The sequence below is a fragment of the Hydra vulgaris genome, chromosome 02 (assembly GCF_038396675.1).
Source record: "Hydra vulgaris chromosome 02, alternate assembly HydraT2T_AEP".
Lineage (NCBI taxonomy): Eukaryota > Metazoa > Cnidaria > Hydrozoa > Anthoathecata > Hydridae > Hydra > Hydra vulgaris.
This window is the reverse complement of record NC_088921.1, coordinates 23,260,001-23,283,636: the sequence shown is the minus strand read 5'-3', so window position 1 is coordinate 23,283,636 and position 23,636 is coordinate 23,260,001. Positions and strand designations below refer to the sequence as shown.

At 27.0% G+C, this 23,636-nt stretch overlaps 2 protein-coding genes and 1 long non-coding RNA gene across 4 annotated transcripts in view; 1 reads left to right on the top strand and 2 right to left on the bottom strand.

The window, feature by feature from the left end:
- Positions 1–23,636, top strand: part of LOC100208923 (X-ray repair cross-complementing protein 5) — a 70,863-nt gene that overhangs the window by 43,228 nt on the left and 3,999 nt on the right. Inside the window, exons 19-25 of one of the 2 annotated variants that reach the window (XM_065790327.1) lie at positions 7,345–7,405; positions 8,383–8,447; positions 8,550–8,640; positions 8,728–8,800; positions 10,947–11,059; positions 11,401–11,497; positions 21,755–21,822. In XM_065790327.1, the coding sequence (XP_065646399.1) occupies positions 7,345–7,405; positions 8,383–8,447; positions 8,550–8,640; positions 8,728–8,800; positions 10,947–11,059; positions 11,401–11,497; positions 21,755–21,822 (568 nt within the window). Of the gene's footprint in view, positions 1–7,344; positions 7,406–8,382; positions 8,448–8,549; positions 8,645–8,727; positions 8,801–10,946; positions 11,060–11,400; positions 11,498–21,754; positions 21,823–23,636 lie in introns of both variants that reach the window. The other variant, XM_065790329.1, reaches the window with a different exon arrangement.
- On the bottom strand, positions 78–841 carry LOC136076449 (uncharacterized). The gene is made up of 2 exons (XM_065789832.1): positions 733–841; positions 78–631 (listed from the first exon to the last, which is right to left on the bottom strand). The coding sequence occupies exons 1-2, from the start codon at positions 733–735 to the stop codon at positions 92–94; spliced, it is 543 nt and encodes a 180-aa protein (XP_065645904.1). The 5' UTR covers positions 736–841; the 3' UTR covers positions 78–91.
- Positions 13,316–13,908, bottom strand: LOC136076448 (uncharacterized). Its single transcript, XR_010636279.1, has 2 exons — positions 13,803–13,908; positions 13,316–13,622 (listed from the first exon to the last, which is right to left on the bottom strand). It is a non-coding gene; the product is annotated as an uncharacterized LOC136076448 (long non-coding RNA).

The window sequence follows — 23,636 nt, the reverse complement described above, 5'->3', positions numbered from 1 at the left end:
TAATTTCTATTTTTATTATAAATGTAATACAATATATAATAGTAACATGATATATGATAAACATATAGTACATCACTTGAAAAATTTATTTTTAATTAACAAAAGACTCTGTATTCTGGCTTTCTTGTTCATTAAGGTCTTCTATTGTAAAGTCAAATCCGTATTCTTCAGAGTCACTTGATACCTCTGACTCTAAACTCTGTGAAGTACCATTGTCCAGAAAAAATTCTTGGCTTTGACTTGTTGATGATTCTGCATTACATTTTAGATTTTTGAGTTGTAAATTATGTGATATAAATACTAATTTTGAAGCTCTGTCATTTGTTAATCTATTCCGTTTTTGATTGTGGATCCAAGATTGTCTACTAAATGATCTTTCGACTGCAGCACTTGTTGGTGGAAGTAATAAAATTTTACTTGCAATATTTGATAGTATTGGAGCACAAGAGCAACATATTCCCTTCCACCAACTTACAGGAGATGAATGTTTTACTGAAGCCCATATAAAAGGTTTTGCAAAAAGTCCTTCGTTTGATCTATAATCAGCTATCTCACCCAAAATTTTGTCATCACATTCTTTAATAGAAGAATCCATTTTTCCTAATTTATGTAGCGTTTCAATGGCATCAATCTAAAGAAGATGTTTTAAATAAGGCATCTTAATTCATTTTAAATATAATTTCCTTTTTTTTCAATTAATTTAAATGAGGATTAAATTCTGAAAATACTCACCATTTCATCTCCAGAGATATGACATCCTTTATAACGTGGATCCACTAAATTTGCAACAAGATGAATGTTTCGAATGTGAAATTTCTTCTTTTGGCAATTATTTCCATCATAGCATTTTCCTCGCTTTTTAGAATTGGACTGCAAAGGATATTGTCCTGAAAAGACTTTTCTAAATCTGAAAATGTTTTGGCAACAATGGAGAGACTTAATTTATCTCCTTCAACTGCTGCAATGGCTATGGCTATTGGTTTTAATAACTTGATAAACCCATCCACTTTACCCAGAACACTTCTGACAGCAATAGATTTTGAATAGGCTTAGCAAGAGATTTTGCTTCATCGTCAATAGCTAATCCCCGTAGTGCTAATCTGTTGTTATGAAGACTTTCCATACAATGTATAATTGAAGCCCATCTGAAGAATATATTTATTTATAATTAAATATTTATTTGCCTAATGTTATTTCCATACTAAGTATTATGATTTATAATGTAATATAAATTTTTTAAAAATTTATAATAATACTTTTTATGTTTTATTTTTTATGTTTTTATGTTTAATTTTATTATAAAATTAATTTTTAATAAACCTAGTTGTTACTGGAAGCTTTAGTGATTGTTGAATGATTTGTCCTGATATCTGCTGATGTTGTTTTAACAAAGCTGATAAAATTTGAAAGTTCTTTATCCCTTTTACCACCATTGTGCAATTTCTTTGGGAATCTGCTATTGATTTCAAGTTACTCGCATCAGTAAAAATTAAATTTAAGGTGTGCCAGGCATCCATAAGGATATATGTGAGGAAATTCAGTAACTATTAGTTGCCATGCTTTTTTCATATTGGCTGCATTATCAGTACAAACACCAAGAACTTTCATAGGTCCAACATCGCATAATTTTTTTTAAACTATATTTGCCATATATTCACCAGTATGACTTTCTGCGCCTAAATAAAGAGTTATACGTTTAATAATTATAATAAACTATAAAAATTTAAATATTTTTGAAAAACTTTACAACTTTGGAGAATATAAAATAAAACTTGCTATCTGACAATTCTGAAGACATAATAACTAAAATTAATCTAAAAAGACTACCTGTTTCTATGCTGGTCCAAAATATAGGTTGAGGTATCGTTACAACAAAATTAATGATTCCTTCATTCCTGTAAATAGTAAAATCTATCTTTATTACTGATTTTTATTATTTATGAATTATACACATGAAGTTAGAATGCACCTAAATTATATATGTGTAGCTTACATTGTTACATAATTTTGTTATATAACATTTAAAAGTATCTAGGTATTGGATACTCCTATACTAGTGCACAAATCAGAATGTAGATAAATAGTCCTACTATTTTAAATCATATTTTCCTTGCTTGATATTGCTCCACCCATCACACAAAATTGCTACACTTAAAGCAGTTCCCACAAGTTCTTTAACGGTAGTTGAGGTTTCATTATAAACCCTTTCAAGTAGGGAATTAGACAACATATCACGGTTAGGTAATTTAAATGCAGGTCTCAATTTTGCAAAGCTGTCTATACATAGTTTATTTTCAAAAACTCTTAATGAGCACCCAGTACCATAGACAGCGCGGGCTAAATCCATTTGCGATTCATCCTGTAAAAACATGAAATTTACAAAAATTGTTATTACAAAAATTACTTATGTACTAAATAAAGTTTGCTAAATATTTGAAAGTATTAAATATTCTAAATATAATTCTTACTATTTGTTCATTAGTCATTTTGTCCAAGAAAATGTAGGATGCAATTTTATTTTTCTGAGGTGTGAATGGAACTCTTGTTGAAGAATGCAATCGTTTCAAGGGAGGCTTATCTGAATTGGTTTTATTTGGCTTACAGTCTCCAAACTTTGGGGTTGTAGACCTACTTTGGTTTCCACAACAGCTTGGGGTTCGAAAGAAGGACTCAATTGGAATTTGCAATATAGCAGATGATAAAAATTTTTTCCTTTTTTTCCATACATTGAATAGGTAAGTTTTCAGGAATATCTTCTTCCATCAATAGTTCAGTTTGAACTTTCTTTTGTTTAAAAGGCATATCATTCAAATATTTGTTTTTTATTTGATCTCCACATTTCATACATTTTGCAATGTGCTCGGTCATTCGACTGCCATTTTTTGATAGCTTTGAGCTGCAAAGTTTGCATATAACTTGTTGAATTTTAGAACCTCCAGATTCTAAAGGTGCCTCATTGAACAATGTAGCTACAAAACATTTCTTTCTGCCTGGCATTTTTTTTTTTAGATTTCTTTTTTTTTTAAATAAATATAAACAATATTTTTAAAATTGTTTAATATTAAGTTTTTTTCATTAGTTATACAAACTTAGTTATTGTGTTATTTTTATTTACTTGAATACTTTTTGAATAAATAAAATTTTAGCTATCTAATTGCAATTTGAATAAACATTTGAAAAAAATGATTTAAATTTTCTAAACTCAAATGAATCCAAAATAAAAAAACTTATAAAAAACAAAATTAAATCTTCAAAACAAACCAAACTATTTCAATTTTAAATTCCAATAATTAAAACTAGTTAAAATTTCAATTTTACACTCTGTTTAAAATTGAAATATATAAAATAAAGAAATAAACTATTAAAATTTTACAAAAGTAATAAACAAAAGTAAATAAAACATTAAAGTAAATTTTATATAACTGTTAGTTCATTTTTGTATTTTGCAATGCAGTGATATTTCATTCATTTTTATGAATGAAATAACACTGCTGAAATAACATTTTTATTTCATTCATTCAATAGTGTTATACTTACAATTAACTAGTAGCTACTAGTATAGTTTTTTTGAGATTTTTTAAAAAAAATTACTTAATTTTTTTTTTAATATTTAATACTGTTTTTTTTTTAAATATGCATTTTATTTAATAGAAAACATTCATATTTTGAAGGTTTAATGCCTCTGAAACTGTTTCAAGTATTATTAATATCTTAAATTTAATAAATACTAAAAAACTAAAAAATAAAAAAAACTATAAAAAACAGTTTTTAAGAAGAAAAAAACCGTTTTTTTTGGGTTGCAACTCTATAAATTTGTAAGAAATATTATATAGGGTAAAATACATTACATTTAATAAAAAACATGTATATTTTGAAGGTTTACTGACACTGTAACTTTTTAAAGGATAATTGATATATAAAATTTAATGGACACCTAAAAAAAACAAAAAAAACCATTAAAAACATGTTTTTAGGACAGGCCTGTTTATTTTGCAAAAAAAACGTGTTTTTTATAAAAAAAACGGGCATGTTTTTTTTTAGTTGCAACTCTATTTATGCTACAGCATGGGGCTCTCAGTGGCTGGGGAACTTTAACTCATATGAAACTCAATTTTTTTCAGCTAATCGTTATTGCAATGATCTAGATCTTGCTATATTTATGAACAATAATGTACTTGATGAGTCATCTACCCTTTATCTTCTAGGATTAACTCTTACATCAGATCTTTCTTGATAACCATATATCAAATCTATTACAAAATTAGCATCTGTTAAGGTTGCATCTCTATCGTGCTTGCCATTTTTTTCTCCTAATTCTGATCTTTATCTCTATAAATTTCAAATCTGTCCTTGTATACAATACTGTCGCCATATCTGGAGCAGATCTTGGAATGGTTCCTTTCCTCTTTTTGACAGGGTGCAAAAATGCTTTGTCAACATAGTTGGACCTGCTCTTGCAGCCAACATACAATCATTGTCACATTGTCATAATGTTGCTTCTCTTTCTCTTTTCTATAAATACTATAATGGGTGCTGCTCTAAAGAGCTAGCGCCTCTTGTGCTATCTACTAAAGTTCATTCTTGTGTTACTCGTCATTCAATTAAGTCTCATCCTTTCAGTGCAACTGTTCCTAAGTGCTCCAAAAATTCTTATTTATCTATTTTTTTTTCCTTGAACATCAGTTGTTTGGAATTCGCTCCCTTCATCTTGTTTTCCTGATTCATATAATTTTCAATCTTTTTAGTTATCTGTCAATCATTATCTTGCTTTATAAACTTCATCTTTTCTCTTTCAGTAACTTTTAACTCTAATAGTGATTATTTGCATCCTTGTTGGAAGTGAAGATGTTTCCAAAAGTTGTTGGAAGTGAAGATGTTAAAAAAATTTCTGTTAGTTTTTTTTTTTGGAGAAAAAAACTAAACTAACAGAAGTTTTTTTAATTGTCCCAATAATTTTTAAATAATCCCAATATGGAAAAACATGCCATTTAATGTCAAGCAAATTAAATCAGTAATGAACAGTGAATAAATTATGTTATCTTTTGCCTGTTTGACTGAGTGTTACCAAAAATGACTTGTTAAGACCTGTTAAGACCTGTTAATTGTTAAGGGGCCTGATAGTCTAATTTTATGCTGTTGAGCTTAAGTTAATTAAAAGATCACAGAGGGAAAATGGCTAAAATTACTTTAAATTGATTGTTAAGTGAGTTGGCTGTTGTAATTCTGCCAGAGCTAATGATCTCATTGCGACTTGCAATATGCATCTATGAGATTGATTTATTACATAATGCTTACTATTTATGTACAAAAAAATCTTTTCAGGTTGTGCTTGTCATTGATTAGAGCAAGTTCAAGTGTTCAGAGAAGAATGGCTCATTCATTTGACTACATTTTTGTTTCTCTATATTCATGAACCAGGGATGCTATTTTCTATTTTAAGCTGGCTTTGTCTGCCAACATTAAATTCTAAAGACAAATCAAAGATATAAGTTATTTTTGTCATTTTGTCATTTGTTTGTGTTTTGCAGTATGGTTTGTGTGACTTTGTAGGATGAGTTAAAAATAACATTCATATATTTGTTGAATCATCGTTCCATGCTTAAGTCTCTGAAGGTAGATGATAATCTTGTTGAATTCTCTGTCAATTTTTTCATATCTTTCAACCCTGTAAATAAATGTAGAGCTATTGAAATGTAGCAGTTTGTTGTTAGAAATTAGTTTTTATTTCCAGGTGAAAGAGCAGGTGATTGTTAAGAGGAGTGGAGAGCAGTAAGAGTCGAGGACTTAAGAGGAGTGGAGAGGAGGACCCAAATTACTTTTGATAGCACAATATGGAGAGTTGTAGATGATATTGAACAAGAGAGATAAATGATGAACTGAGATATTTTTGATAGAGGAGAGGATAGATGTCTAAATAATCTCTGTAAAATTAAAGTTGCCTGCATGAAATCTTTGTGTAGATGGCTCAGTACTCTATGTACTCAGAACTGAGTACAGTCTAGATGAAGACAAATTTAAATTCTTCCGCTGAGGCATTTTGTTATGCATTAGATAAGTGATAAATTGCAATAGTCATTTGCTTTTCAACTCAATGATGATCAGTTCATTTGATTGGGCAGCTTTTGTAGTTAAACAGGTAATAATCTTTTAAAATGCAATATTATAATTCTATTTTCGGAGTACATTTTAAGCTAAACCCTCTGATTGTTATCAGGGAATTTTAGCAGGCCTGCAATAATAGCTCTTTTGGGCTTGGTTTTTACAGTTTTGTATATGTAAACACACACACATATATTGTTATCTTTGTGCATTTAGCTTATCATTAAAAAAAAAAATTAATGAAAAAAAAAATTGTTGCCCCAACCCAAATCTTTAGTTGATGTAGCGGCACCCCTTGCATATTCTACCTAAATAGTCAGTCAATTTATGTACTAAAGCCTTGACAAACTACCTATTTCAGGATGGCATCATCAGTGTGCTTCTAATGCTGCATTCATATGATGAAGTACCTTGTAAAATAAAAAAATTTAATAAGTGATTTTTAACTAATTTAATATTGCTTTGTTCTTTGAAGAACATTGAGCACGCTGTACTGTAGATTATCTTAACACTCTATTTTGTAGAATACCTAACCAACCTAATGTTCAACCTAAAACAGTTTTAGGCACAAAATTAAGAAACAGGGTTTGACAAAATTGACAAACATGCAAACATTTAACAACGAATTGTCAGAAAAAAAGTATAGTTTGTAAACTTTTCTTTTTGACATAGACATTTACTTAAAATTTTGAAAAACAAATGTAACATTTTACATTTTTATTAGCAATTTAAATAAAACATTTGTTTTTCCAATTTTAGGTATTTTATTTAGAATTATTTAAACGTTTGTTTTGCTCAACAGAAAAGCAAAAATTTTGTTTTTCTGTTGTTTTTTTTAATTACTTTGTTTATAAAGTAATTAAGATAAAATCAAAAAATCAAATCATAAAGTTTAAAAGAAGTTATATTTGAAGAAATTTATTTTTTTTTCAACAAATTTCATTTTGTTTAATTTCCTACTATTCAATTTCACATTATTATAATGAATGAGAAAAATAATGAGAAATTAAAATTTTTTTTAGAGAACAATAATAAAGGTGGCAAAAAAAAAAAATTTATAATTTAGATTTTATCATCTTTATTGAGACTATATTATTCAATATTTTTAAAACATTAAAAACTAGTTTATTTTTTAGAATTTAGGAAGTTTTAAATTAATAAATTACGATTTTCTTCTTTGTGATGAAAAAATCAATTTATTTTACCATTATGAACATTTTAATACAATTTATAAGTTTTATTTAGTTCATTGAGAGTTATTTCTGAGATGTTAGCTAATGCACAAGATCAAGCAAGTATAATCAAGGTAACATTCAATAAAGAGGTTATATGATATATTTTAGTGATGTTATCTCACAATGTTAGTGATGTAATCTAACAATGTTAGTGGTGTAATCTTACAATACAACAATGAAAAATAATTAAATTCTTAAAGTTTTGTTGGAAATGTTTACAGAAATTCTTTTATTCTTATTACTTTGAAAATTTTTTTTCTTTCATTCCATTTCTTTTGGTCAGTTTTAGTTTATGCTTCACAATACCCATAGTTTTTTCCTTCTTACATTGCTGCTATTTCCAAAAGTAAGAATTTAAAAAAAAATATTTATATTATGATAGTTCATAAAAACAAAAGAGAAGTAACCCCATACTATTGTAAAAGGTGGATATTTTTTATAATGTAATTCTTCCTTGATTCCAAATGATGAAAGCTTGGGATTTTTATCAATAGCATTCTTTACATGTCTCACCAATATGTCAGTTGACATTTTTGAAGCTCTATATCTACTTTGTCTTAGTTACACAAGGTTGCAATACTTTTACAAGCTTCGAAATTTATCTTGATGATTTATTTTGATAATCTGATACTATAATTTGACCTCCAACAACTTTAAATAATTTTTTCATTTTTCCCATAAAAATGTAATTAAACAATTAATATTGTATTGCTAAGCAACTAGATGGTAAATACTAAATATTATTTCTTTAGTTTAGCAGTTGATATAACTTATTTATATATTCTTTAAATTAGTTAAGTTTTATATTTTTTATATATTTAACCAGTGTTTGCAAATTTTATTATTATTTATTAAAAGAATTTGTATGCTCTTACACTTGTGTTATTAAATGTTTAATATAAAATTAAACTTTGTATGTCAATTGTTTTTGTATGTCAAATGTCATTGCATTGCTGATATATTCAATCATAATAACTTATTATATCAATAAAAAATTGAAATTTTATCTTAATTTGATTTACATGATGTAATTCTTTTATTTGCACAGGAAAATTTCCCATTGCAAGAGTTAAAACAAAAAGAAAAAAATGTCAACATGTTCCAACAGGGTGGGTAAGAATTTTTTTTCAAAATGATATAAAATTTATTTTGCTATGTTTTATAATTATTATGCTAATAGGATTGAAGCAAAATTTTTAATATTTTTTAAAATAGAATTAAGGATACAGAATATAATGCTAATAATATGGAAGATAATGAATCTAAAGACTTTTTATCAAGTTTAACGAAGTCATGTTTGAAGGAGGTTAGTTCTTTTTCTATTAATTGTAAGTTTCAAATTGTTTAAAATATTTTTTTTAATATTTTTTTTATAACTAATATTATTTTGAAGGTAGGAACAGCTGATCCAGTTAATGATTTCTTAACATTAATAGAAAATGCTGACAATGACAAGTTTGTTGAAGGTAATATTTGTTTAATGTTGTTGTCATACATTGTTTTTTTTAGGTCATTCATCTTGAAGAATTATCATTTGTTTTAAATGTAGGTTATTATTGTTGTTACTGTTACTGTTGTTGTTGTTGTTATTGTTATTGTTAGTTATTGTAATTATCATAATTATTATAATTAATCATCATCACTGTATTACTGGCATCACTGGTGTAATTCATTCCAGTGTTGCTCTTTTTTTCCCATTCATTCAACTTCAGTGTTGTTCTTTTTTATTGTTAATTTACCAAAATTTTACCAAATTTACCAAAATTTTATTTTGGTGTACACTAAATGTTATTTTTTGAATTGAAACTTTTTTTTACATTGAATTTTATGTTTATTCTGCTTTTGATGGCTAATATTGATTTTTGTTTTTCAAGAAGTTTAACCCTTTCTGGTAATTAAAAAACTTGAGCAGCACTACCACTAGTCTACACTACCACTTGAATCTGATTGTACCACTCTACAATTATTCTTTAAAATATTGGCCTATTCACACCCTGTTGCTTCTGTAAAGGAGAGACAAGTTGGGAGGATAGACGAAAAAGAGAGGATGAGTTTTTAGCATTTGTTTTTCTCGATTCTCTCAATGGAAATCAATACCATGATTGTATGGAATTTAATATGATATAAATGCGGAAATGCAATGAGTTTGTAATTATGTATTGTGGTATTATATTAAGTGGTTATAGGAAGGTAGAGTTAGATTGGATACAGGTAGAACCAAGAATGAGCAATGTAAGAGCACACATGAGATTTAAAAAGAAAAATTTTATAAACTCGTTGCCCTCACATTAAGGGCAGGGGGGGGGGCAAAGAGTTTAGGGCTCTATTTGTTCCCAGGCTCTGGTCATCTTAATTTTTTACAAATTTTCCTTATTTGACATAAACATTAACTTATAAATGTTTGAAGTGTGCTTCATGTCTGAAAGTTACCCATCTCAGACAACAAAAAAAGCTCAATTATCTTAATAACTGTTATATAATTATCTATAAAATTATCATTTTGCATAAATGTATTTAATTATGATAAAGAACTTGTGAGGGTTAGCAATTATTCAAGAGCAGGTGTTTCGTAAATCAACTTTTATTAACACACAATCACTAAGGCTAGTTAAAGAGCATGGTCAGGTCTTGTAAAGAAGTCTAGATTTTGTAGGAATGAAGATATTAGTTTAATTTCATTTATTTAAAAAACACATGTGACAGTGTTTGCCACAATCAACAATGCTTGGCGCATGATATGGCGATGTTTGACACATGATGTAATGATGATTTGCACATAATGTGATGATGTTTGCACATGATTTGATGATGTTTGACACCATATGACAATGTTTGGCATAATGGGATGATTGGGATATTTTCTAGTTATTTTACATATTATACATTAGTCATATATTTGTTTTTGACTTGAAAATTCCTAATTTACTAATGGCATTAAGTATAAGAATCTCTGATTTATCTTTTTTTATTTTATTTTTATATAACATTAAAGTGATCTTAAAATATTAATATTATAATATCATTTAGAAAACTTCTATAATTATAGTTTTTTTTTGCAAAAAACTGCAGTAGTGGTGTAGTGAAACTGCATTTGTGGTGTGGTGGAACTGCAGTAGTTCCACTACAACACTACTAGTTTCACCACTACTAGTAGTGTAGTGAAAAATCCACATCACATCCTTTTTAGTACCCAACTTAACCTGTTTTTTTGGGCAGCAGCCTTTTTAATTAATGCTCATGTCAAAATAAAAGCGTTGTAGCAACAATTATAAAAAAGTAAATAATAAAAAAAAATTAGTGGTTTCCATGGTTTCCTCAACTGAAGTTGTCTGCGCATCCTTGGGGAGTTAAATACACTTAAAAAAAACTTAAACAAAAGAAAGCTATTCTATTATTAAAATAAACAAGAAGGTTTTTATTCATTTTTGGATTTTTTTTCTGTGGTTTTATGTCATTATTATTAGCGCTGTTAATATTTATGTTATTATTACATACTTTTGTTATTTTTGTTTTCTCTTTATTTTCATTATTATATCCATCTCTATCATTTGATATTAATTATTAAAAGATTCGTTAAAAATTAAAAAATTTGTTTATGTTTTATTATTTTAGTGTGCGAACAAATGAGGAAAAGCATCTTGAAACTCGTTCTCAGCTCTTTTTTATCTCAATATTTTGTAAAAGCTATCCAAGCAACTAAAAGTCTTAGAGAACAAAGCATTGCTGTATGTTTTTATGTAACATTTATTTTTCTTACCCTTGAGATGACGGGGTATATGTTTTATAGTTAGAAAAAGTGTTATATTTATAAACGTGTTATTGGATAGAAATAAGGTTTACCTTTTTTTCTTAGGTATTATGTAATTGCTGGAAAAAAACCATAACTTTTAAAGTATAGCATATAGCATATTATACTTTTAAAGTATAACATATAGCATGTTATGCTTTTAAAGTATAACATATAGCATTTTATACTTTTAACAATTATTTCTTTTTTTTAAAAAAAAAATTATTTTAAATTATTGTTTTATGAAGTCTAAAACTTTATCATATTTTCTATCTTTAGAAAAGAATGTCTAAAGTTTATAATGCCCTTTTATATGACTTGAAAGAGGAAACATGTGGAAAATTAAAGGACGAGTTTTGGCAGCTACTTATAAAAGGTTTGATAATTGAATTTTTTTTAAATATTTTTGATATAGATGCATACTAAGCTTATTAATGTTGGTTAAATGTATATAACTTATAAAAGTATATAAAATGTAATATAATAGTACATAATAAAAGAGTATGATAAAAATTGATAAACAGTACACAAGTATGTTAGTGCTATTATTTCCAAGTTGATGTTAGTTTATTTAGTTGCTAAATGTTGTTTTAGGACAAAATGTTTAAGAATGTTTTAGATTGGAACTTGATTTTACAAAAAGTAAAACATAAAAACGCATTGTAAACATAGTTAGACCTGCTTTATTTGCTAAGCATGAGTCTCTTTCCCATTGTTGTAAAGTTGCATCTCTTTCTATTTTCTACAAATACTATCATGGTCGCTGCTCAAAGGAGTTATCATCTCTAGTCCCATCAACTGAAACTCATTCTCGCTTGACTTGTCATTTAGCAAAGTCTTATTTGTTTGCTTTATCTGTCCCTGCATTTTTTTAAAACTTTTACTCGTCTAGCTCCCCCTTCCCGCTACTTTAACTCTTTGGAACTCTCTCCCATCATGTTTTCCTGACTCATACAACCTACAACTTTTCAAGTCTTCTATCAACTGTTTCCTTGCTTGATAACTCTTTTTTTTCTTTCCTAATAACTCCCAAATTAATAGTGGTTGCTTGCAGCCTTGTTGGGAGTAAATCTGAATATACAAAATAAAAAATTAAAATAAAACTTTGTTGGGTATATCTTTACTTTATCTTTACTTTACTAAAATTTATTTGCAAATGAATGAATGATCCATGATGTATTTTCGATTTTAAAGATTTCCCTTTAATGGAAGTTTCACATAATCAGGATCCATCTCTTTGAGCATCTTGATAAACAGTAGATTATCCTTGATACTACAATAAAACAGACGAAACTGCCTAAAAACCTAAATAAGACTCTAAAAGTATTTCTTAAGTCTAAGAAAAAGAGTTGTTGTTAGTGAAGTTAGTTAGTGTTGTTAGTAAAATTGTAGTTAGTGTTGTTAGTAAAGTGTTGTTAGTGTTGTTAGTAGAAGTGTAGTTAGTGTTGTTAGTAGATAAAAAGTTAATGAGAAGTTAAGATTTTAGTTGAATGAGTAAATAAAATAAAAAAGTTTAATGAAAAGATTCAATGAGGATAAATTGATATTTATATTATATTGATTATTATTGGTTTCTAATATTATTATTGTTATTTTTTGTAACATATTATAATATTTGTAATACACTCTAAAAAACATTGTGTTTAAACAACACAAGCTTGTGTGTTTTGCAACACAAAACTTTTGTCATATATGAACAACACAAGATGATGTTAATTCAACATAATGCCTTGTGTTAAAAAAACAACACAAGGCATTGTGTAGAAATTTTTTCATAATCTCGCATTTAATCGCAAAGTTAATTTTTGGTTTATTTCTAGATCATAATTCTCATTTTAAGACATATTCCATACTGCGCAATCTTGAATTAAATTACTAAAAAAAGCCGCGATGATTGCTAATTCAAGTTATAAATTATAATAGAGGTATAATTTCATTTTATTGAAAACTTTGTTAAGAAATTGAATACAAAAAGTATATTTAAAAATTTCATTTTAAGATCTGAACCAAATTTACATGATATATTAGTATATACTTTATCCATTTATTTTAAATAATATATTATCTAGTTTGAATATGATATATTTTTAAAATTGAATAAAAATATATTTTTAACTTAAATAGTTTCACCAAAATTTTTTTGCATAGGCAAATATATTAAGGCTTTAGCGTTTCTTGATAAAAATGTTTCGAGCTGAATATACTACATATGAGAAATCTCTTCGAATAATTTACGTGCTTTTGTGCTGGCAACAGATCCAGGCAGTTTATAAACTAATTCTTGAAAGAAATTATATAAAACTTGTATTTGCTTTGGATATTCAAGATTAAAAAACGAAAAAAGACTTGAAGAGATAGTCAAAGGCAACAGAAACTTTCGAAGGTTTTACTATAATTGCTTTTCCATCACACACAACGAAAAAAGACAATCCACACGACAAAATGAAAGGTTGCTGTCTTGCATTTGAGCGATTAAAAAACATTTCAAGAGTCTCGCCATCCTAAAAAAGTTTGATAAAAATTTTATTTTTGAAGTAAATCGAACAAATATTTAAAATAACAAGATATAGCAGATTGAACAGTAGTTAGTATAATTGAATTTTATACTTATTAAAAACTATATACTATTGGTATATTAATTATTATATAAGAAACTATTGAGATTTAAAAATAAATCTTACCTTTAGTTCTTCAATTAGGAAAACCATTGCTGCACTTGCTGAAACACGATATTTTCCCATAGTTGGCAAGAGATAAACAAGGGCCTTTAACGATTTTAGTACTAATGCATCTAAACAAAATTATAAATTACATAGATAAAAACAAGATTTTATAAATATAACTTTTTCGTTTGAGATTTTCTGAAAATTATTTACCTGTATTGCTATTCCCTTCTGTATCTGTATTGCCTATAATGTCAATGCATTTGCCAGTCAGCTTGCAGTATGCAACTATTTGTTTAGAAATTTTTGTTTCCAATAAAACTGGAACATTTTCTACATAATTTTGATTAATGGATTTGAATTCATCATCTAACTGAATAGTACAAACAAATGCTACATGTTTTTTTTTATATAATGCAAAAATTTAACCTAAAAACTACACCTAAAAAAAAAATTTCTAGCAAAGAATGAAATTTTTACCAACAATGGAGTGTCCAAAAATCTTGGAAATTCCTCAAGAATCATACTAGCTGTTGGCGAATTATTTCGGATCCATATTTGCCTGCATAAACGTGATTTGTTCATAAGTTCTACTATCTCATTTTCATTTCGGTCTGTATAAACAAGATGCATCAATTTTGTCTTTATTAGTTCATATTCTTCGTTGTTTATTTGCATTGAGCCATCTCCAACAGCAAAAAACTCATTACCTAACAGTAAAAAAGTATTACAAAACAAATAATATTTTTAAAGAACACATAAAATATAAAACTATAAAAATAATATTTATACTTTATTACATTAAAGTTGTATAAAACCTGTTTTACGTCCTTCCCTATTCGTAGGGGGAGTTTTGCAATTTAAAAAAAATGGCATTAACATGAGCATTAAAATGTTATGTGTTTAACTGTTAACGTGTGTTAAAACTTTTAATTTATTTTAAAATATTATATGTATCAATACAATTTTGTTATGAATTTAATGTTAATAAATGGTTTATAAAGTTATCAAATGTTAAAAAGTGTTTTTTATAAAATATATAGAAAATTAAAATTATTCAACAAAAAAATTATAATTCTCCAATATAATTGTTCAACAAAAAAAAATTAAAAAATTAACATACTCTTTTTATTGCGAGAACTGTATTTTTTTATATCTGCTGGATAACGACGATAAATTTCTCTAAAACGATTAGTCAGAAAACCTTTCGATGTACCTGGACAGTAGTATACTTCCTATTTTGTAAAATACATATCTGTAATTAGAAGACAATAAAAAAACTTATCAAAATTAATCATATAACATTATTAAATTTTGTGAACTAAGTAGTAAACAAACAAATGTTAATGGAAGATTTCTTTTTTAAAGTTTTGCTTAATTTAAGTACAAGTTATCACCACAATGAATTTTAATAAATACTGCAAGGGTAATTTGTTGAGACATAAAAGTTAGAATGAGGTCATGTAAACCTGGCGCAGTGGTTGTGTTTTTCCTTAAATATAGGTTTCACATATTAGGTTCCATAATAATAGTGTAGACTACTACATAATTGAAAAAAACAAACAACTTACATGCCCATTTCCGCTTCGACATGCCCTAAACTTAAAAGTTGAAACAATACTTTTTGCCATGGCTAATTGATGCTCTGGTGGAGGATAGCTGTAGAAATTATTAAAGTTTAATTTAAATATATACAAATATATAGTTATTTCATAAATGTTATTAGCTATCAATTATGTAATTATATTATATACATTTACGCATATTATTATGTTACTAATTTAACTATGTAATTATGTCAATTATAATAAATTAAATTAACTACATGATATAATTAACATACTTAATGGTACATAAATAATTTATTAACATAATTACATAACCATGTATTATAATGATATATACTTATGAAAACTATTATGAAACTTACTTTCCGTAGCAATCAATTAAGTATGAGCAAGCTACTTTGACAAGAAGACAATGCAAGCGATCATCCATTACAGTCTTCTGTGCCACAATAACAATACTACTTTTTAAAGGGTGATTTTTTATTGCATCCATTATTGACACAATCTAATAGAAGAAACCAATAAATGATTTTTTTAGTTTTATAAAGCTGTATAAAAAACTAAATTACATAGAATCTTCTAGCAACCATATTTAATTTTTATTCAAAAACTCAGATGAAATATTTATAAAACCTGAAAATATAAAAAAATATGTAAAAAATATTTAAATGAAGTTAAATATATTTAAATGAAGATAAACATAGATAAAATATAAATAAAGTTAAAATATAATAAAATAATAAAAAAGTATGCACCATCTTTTTTGAACCGCTTGATTTGTTACATACAACAGGAGTTACCACAGATGTTTCTATAGTATATCATAGAGTAAATCATATATCTAACTGTTGCTATTTGCATGTCACATCAATAAAAAAATGACAAAAAAATATAATTTTTTTTTATTAAAAATAAATTGGATTAACATACCAATCAGGCCCCCACTTTGCGATTGAACAGGCTTAGATTCTGAACTTGCTGCTTCTAATTTCCGCCTTTTAAGAAGAGGTAGCACATTAGACAGATCTGTTTCAACGTTCAAAAACTGCAAATCTTCTATTGAACTAGCACCTAGCTCTACCAGAAGTGGTAAGAGACGATCAATATCTTCCACTGGAAGAACTTTACTTAAGAAGTTATTAATTTCATCCATTATTATAAAAAACCTTTATTAAAAGTAAGAAAATTAATAAACATCATCAATGTTTGAACAAAAATTGCTTATTTAGAACAACATTATCAAAAATTATCTTAAATAACAAGATGCCACTAAAATTTAAAAGTTTAGTCTTTTAAACTAAAAAAAAAAAATATTGCTCATAATTATTAAAAAATATATATATATTTTCCATGAGTTTTCTAAAAAAATCCCTGAGTTTTTCAGGTTTTGCCTAAAGTTATTTCCAGCTATTCCAGGTTTTTCAGATTGAATGGTAACCCTGAATAAACACAAAAATATTTCAAAATGAATTCATAATTAAGAAAAAAAAGAAGGTAAATATTTCATTATGATAATTTTGTTTCATCAATAATAAAATCAAATCAATAACAAAAATTAAAAATTATTGTAATATATCCAGGTTAATTTATTCATGTCTTGTTATAACAAAACTTTCTTCAGAATACTTTCTGAAGCCAGTTGACAATGACAGTACATGAGAGTCAAATAAATTGTCTATTTTAACAACTTTATATTTAGATGTTTTACATACATTATAGCCAGCAATATGAACATCATAGTGTTTGGTAAAATAAATTTCAACTATAAGTGTGCATTCATTTTCACAGACAAGTAGATACAGAATCTTTCCAAAACGTGGGAGACAAAGTTTGGTTAGCCCTAAAACTACAATAAAGTCTGGCATGTACTTTACACCATCTTTGATAACATAATTTGCACAAAAACATTCTTCATAAAGTGGAATTTCACTAAAAACAGATATTGGCAATGGTAAGCAAGCAGTCAAAATTTCAAGACCAGGACCTACTTCTATACTGAGTATACTTGCAAAATTTGACAAATGAAGATGTAATTGTTGGCGCCAGGCAATACTTTTGCAAACATTTTTAAAGTTGTGCAAAATGTGACATTGCTCCTTTGCAGGAGCATGTTTTCCTTCAAATCACATACACCAATATCTTGGAGAAGGTCCCAGTTGTAACATTTTTGTAGGATAATGAATAAGAAAATGTTGTTTTGGAATAACAGTATGACCAGAAAATATTTCTGTAAACAAATTGTGATGAACGCTAATCATCTCTGTTAAATAAGTTATTAAATGAACAGTCAATTTTGGAGCAAAGATTATTCCACATATTTCCATTAGTAAATGAATTAAATGAAAATACTGGTTATCAGTTTCTACAACATCACCAAGCAACAAACAAAAAAACCTTCCTAAACAACAACTTTGTGTTGCATTTATACCTAACCTTTTGTCTTTAGAAACAAGTTTTTCACGCGTTATTGGCAATGGCCTATTTTTTTTATCAATGCCAAAATTAAAAGTTTGCAGTCGGCCATTGAATTCGTCAATAGTCAACAGGCAATCAATTAGTAATAAGCGATGAAGAACAATTTTTAATTCATACTGTAAACAACCCTCAAGTATATCATGCATTGAATCTGGGCAAATGTTCTCAGGAACAGAAAAATTCTGAAGCTCTGACAAGGGATTTTGTTTATATACACCAGACAATTTATTACTATCAGCATCACCAAAAAGTGCTTGATAATCTGCAATGTGATGTTCCTTAGTTCTTAAATCTAGATCTTCGTCATAAAAAGTGTGTTGCATTTGTTCTTTTGTTGTATAGCAGTAATGGCAGCTCTTATTAGCATTAAAGTTTGAACTAAATCCAAAAATTTGGTGCAATGCAAGATTGTCCCCAGACCACATAACTACTGCACCATATATGCAAACGTAAGTTCCGTTTATATACAATTTAACTCCTTTCTCTAGAGCTACCAAGTCCTTTATTAATGGTTTTAAAAGTTTTTCATATCCATACTTTGCAACATCAGCTGCAAAACAATAAATTACTGGATATATGTTGGCCAATTTAGAGCATCTCTTTGTGTTAACATTTTTTATGGAAAAATAAACAGCACAAACTTTGTGAAGTTTAGTTTTTGTACCTAAAGGGTTTACTGTTTCAAAATCATCACAGTATAGTTGCAGCTAAAGAGCATCTGGATGTTTTTGATATAATGGGTGATTTTTATACTGTTCTGCATCACTATAACAAGTTAATTTATTTAATTTTGTATAAATGTTATTATCTATTTTATCAACTGTGTGCTTAGAAATCACCATAGAAATGGTTTCTAGTATAGGAATATACTGCATATTTTCATGTACATAACTTATCACATTACTTCTAGAAATTTTATGACACATTTCAGATCTGAACCCAACAGTTATTTCAATAGGTACAACCATCCCTTTTTGTTGTAATTGTTTTCTTTGCAAGTATGTAGATGTAATTAAACTACATTTTACACACTCGCATTCAATATCGTTTAGGACATCGTTTACTCTACTAGCGACTGTTTCTTCATTGTGCATTGTTTTTTGTATACTTTCAAATACAGTGGATAAAATATTTTGCATACTTTTACCTACATACTAAATTACAACTTCACTTGTATTACGGCATCTGAGAGTCATTAAAACATCTATAATCATTTCTTTTATCTTTTCCCCATTTAATGCACTTAAACAAATATTATGAATGTTATCTTTATTAATATGTGCTGATGTATAATTACCTTGGTGATCTATTAGCTCATCATTACTTTCCACAGGAGAAATATTTATACTTTCATAGTCCAGATGAGGATCACTTGGATGCTTTCTATATAAATGAATTTTAAGGGCATGGACACTGTCATATGTTCTGCAACAACCACCTTGTCTGCAAGGAATTTTACAAATTTGTGTTAAAGAAATACCATTGCGATAATGAAAATGTTTCAAAAGATCACTTACAGTCTCCAATGATACTAAAATGGACTCACAAAATACAAAAAAATAACCCATTTTTTATAGTTAATATTAATGAAGATATTGCAAGTAATTAAATACAAACTAAAAATTATAAATCTTATTTCGAAAAAGCAGTAATGTAAATTTAAAAAATTCGTTATATGAAAATAATACAAATTCCATGAGGTTTTACGCATGCGTATCTTGAGACTTCTTTAACACAAGACTTGTGTCAGCAAGAAAATAGCAAAATATTTTCGCTTCGAGGAAACGCATGCGCTTTTAAATCATATTTTTTTAATTTAACACAAACTTGTGTTAAATGAAAGCAACACAAGATAAAATGTTGCTTTTCAACACAAGGTTTTTTACAGTGTACATTTTAAGCTCGAGATTTATATATGTTTTGTGTGTGTCTGTGGAGGGTGAACATTTTTTTACATTCTATATAGTTTTCTGTCAAGCATGGATCAAATTGTAACGTTTTTGATGCTAATGTTTATCAAAAATGATAATATTTTGCAAAAAATTACTACAGATGGAGCACAGAAACAACTATATCTTCAAAACATCCAGTAACCTCTTGGTTAAGGGAACTTAACTTGTGCAAAAAAAATTTTATTTTACCTTAAGTATGATAAAAATTTGAATGTAATAATTTGTAATTAGATTTTAAATTTTATTGAAATTTTGGCAGTCAAATGATTGAGTCAAAAATTTTAAAAAGAAACCAGTGTAAATATTGGTGTTCTTTTAGCGCTATATTTATATACTACTTGTTCTTTGCATTTAAAAAGCTTATTGTTAATTAGTGAAAATAAATGTTCTTTGCGTTTAAAAAGCTTATTGTTAATTAGTGAAAATAAATGTTCTTTGCATTTAAAAAGCTTATTGTTAATTAGTGAAAATAAATGTTCTTTGCGTTTAAAAAGCTTATTGTTAATTAGTGAAAATAAATGTTCTTTGCGTTTAAAAAGCTTATTGTTAATTAGTGAAAATAAATGTTCTTTGCGTTTAAAAAGCTTATTGTTAATTAGTGAAAATAAATGTTCTTTGCGTTTAAAAAGCTTATTGTTAATTAGTGAAAATAAATGTTCTTTGCATTTAAAAAGCTTATTGTTAATTAGTGAAAATAAATGTTCTTTGCGTTTAAAAAGCTTATTGTTAATTAGTGAAAATAAATTTTCTTTGCATTTAAAAAGCTTATTGTTAATTAGTGAAAATAAATGTTCTTTGCGTTTAAAAAGCTTATTGTTAATTAGTGAAAATAAATGTTCTTTGCGTTTAAAAAGCTTATTGTTAATTAGTGAAAATAAATTTTCTTTGCATTTAAAAAGCTTATTGTTAATTAGTGAAAATAAATGTTCTTTGCGTTTAAAAAGCTTATTGTTAATTAGTGAAAATAAATTTTCTTTGCATTTAAAAAGCTTATTGTTAATTAGTGAAAATAAATGTTCTTTGCGTTTAAAAAGCTTATTGTTAATTAGTGAAAATAAATGTTCTTTGCGTTTAAAAAGCTTATTGTTAATTAGTGAAAATAAATGTTCTTTGCGTTTAAAAAGCTTATTGTTAATTAGTGAAAATAAATGTTCTTTGCATTTAAAAAGCTTATTGTTAATTAGTGAAAATAAATGTTCTTTGCGTTTAAAAAGCTTATTGTTAATTAGTGAAAATAAATTTTCTTTGCATTTAAAAAGCTTATTGTTAATTAGTGAAAATAAATGTTCTTTGCGTTTAAAAAGCTAATTGTTAATTAGTGAAAATAAATGTTCTTTGCGTTTAAAAAGCTTATTGTTAATTAGTGAAAATAAATGTTCTTTGCGTTTAAAAAGCTTATTGTTAATTAGTGAAAATAAATGTTCTTTGCATTTAAAAAGCTTATTGTTAATTAGTGAAAATAAATGTTCTTTGCGTTTAAAAAGCTTATTGTTAATTAGTGAAAATAAATGTTCTTTGCGTTTAAAAAGCTTATTGTTAATTAGTGAAAATAAATGTTCTTTGCGTTTAAAAAGCTTATTGTTAATTAGTGAAAATAAATGTTCTTTGCGTTTAAAAAGCTTATTGTTAATTAGTGAAAATAAATGTTCTTTGCATTTAAAAAGCTTATTGTTAATTAGTGAAAATAAATGTTCTTTGCGTTTAAAAAGCTTATTGTTAATTAGTGAAAATAAATGTTCTTTGCATTTAAAAAGCTTATTGTTAATTAGTGAAAATAAATGTTCTTTGCGTTTAAAAAGCTTATTGTTAATTAGTGAAAATAAATGTTCTTTGCGTTTAAAAAGCTTATTGTTAATTAGTGAAAATAAATGTTCTTTGCGTTTAAAAAGCTTATTGTTAATTAGTAAAAATAAATGTTCTTTGCATTTAAAAAGCTTATTGTTAATTAGTGAAAATAAATGTTCTTTGCATTTAGAAAATTTATCGTTAATTAGTGAAAATGAAGCTATAGACAGTACAATAACAGAAGATCAAGTTCATTCGGTAAATTACTATGTGTCATTGCTGTCTGATAAGTATTTTTTTTTAAATGTTTTTATTATAATAATACATCTTTTAACTAACAGGTTTAACAAAATGCCAGTATGGATAACCTGTTGCTATGATAACCTGTTGCTATTATGGGTAATGGGTTCTGTAAAATGGTTGTAAACATGGTCATAAAAATTATTAAATGGTATTCAGTTACAAATAAAATTTTTATTTAAAAAAATGATTTAAAAAACAAAAAATATAATTATCGTAATCAAAAAATGAATTTAATTTTTTACAACAGAAAAAGAGAAAAAAAAAGTTTAGAATTTAAAGTGTCTTCTTTTTGCTCTATATTAAAGAAAACTTGTCATTGTATTTACTTGACCATTTCATCAACGTCTCACATGGTTCTTTGAACCAATTCTTGTTCAAAAGTTGGATTTAATGCTCAGATAGTTGTTTATTACTCGTAAGATCCTTAAGTCTTGAATAGATTTCTAATCTTGAGTCTAATAACTCTCTGACTATCAATATGGTTTTTGATATTCATATTCTATGGCTGACTTGCTAACTGCTTTAACTGAGCAATTCTATTGTGCATTGACTCATACTTATATTACTTATGTAAACCATATATACAATCCATTGCAAAGTTAGCAACTGCTGAGGTTGCTTCTTGTCATTGTGCTTGCCATTTTTTTACTCCTAATTCCATTACTACCTCCACAATTCTCTTATTCATCCTTGTATGGAATACTGTTATCAGACTTGGGCTGGTACTTTTAACAATGCTCTTTCTCTTCTAGACAAAGTTCAAAAACCCATTGTAGATATTATTGAACCAGCTCTATCTGCCAAGCTTGAGCCACACTCCCATGTTTGTAAGGTTGTCTCTTTTTCTTTTTTCAACACTGTTATGGTAGCTGCTCAAAATATCTCTAGCTCCTTCAACCAAAATTCATTCTCGTCAGACTCTGCATTCAGTTAAGTTTCTGCATTCATCTTTTACTGCATATGTCTTTTTATGTTCTTAAACTTTTATTCATTCAGTTTTTTTCCCCAGACTTCATTGCTATTGGACTCTCACCAAACTTCATTTTTTCCTACAACTTACAACTATGTCAGGTACTGCCATTAAAACCACTTTGAAAATTTTTTAATTTTATTTTGCATTGTATTTTTATTTGGACCATGGTATCAGTAATATTCAAGAAATCAGTTCTTTTTAGCCTCAAAATGTGGTGATAAGTTAGATATGCGCCTTAACTGTTTTCTTCTGATTGTGTTTGTAATTATGTACAGACATGCCTCTGTCTAACATTTTTGCTAATGCGTTTGTCTATAAGCTTATTTGTTTTATGAACTTCATTGTGTGAATTTTATTACAAATTTATTGATGAACTTTATTATGCAAATTTTAATTCACATAAAAGTTCAACAAAGTTTAATTATATTTATTAGCATTTCTATTTGTTGCATTGTTGACAGCAGTCTTTTTTTTCTTGATAATAAGTTGTTTTATTTTCAGATGAAATCCACATTTGTTGCCGTTGTCCTTATGTTTTAGGTTGAGAGATAATATTGGGCTACACTTCTAAACATAACTGGCCACCATGTATACTTCTAAACATAACAGGCCACCATTTATACCTCTAAAAATGTCAAAATGATTTGTGCATGTTTGATTTTACTGAAAGGCGGTTTTGATACAAGTTCAAAAACATAATTTGACAAATTTAAAAACACTTCTGTAAGTATAGGATCAAGTTTGCTGGAAGATTCATTTTGCAGACTTTTGAAATGTTGGAAAGAATATATGTGTG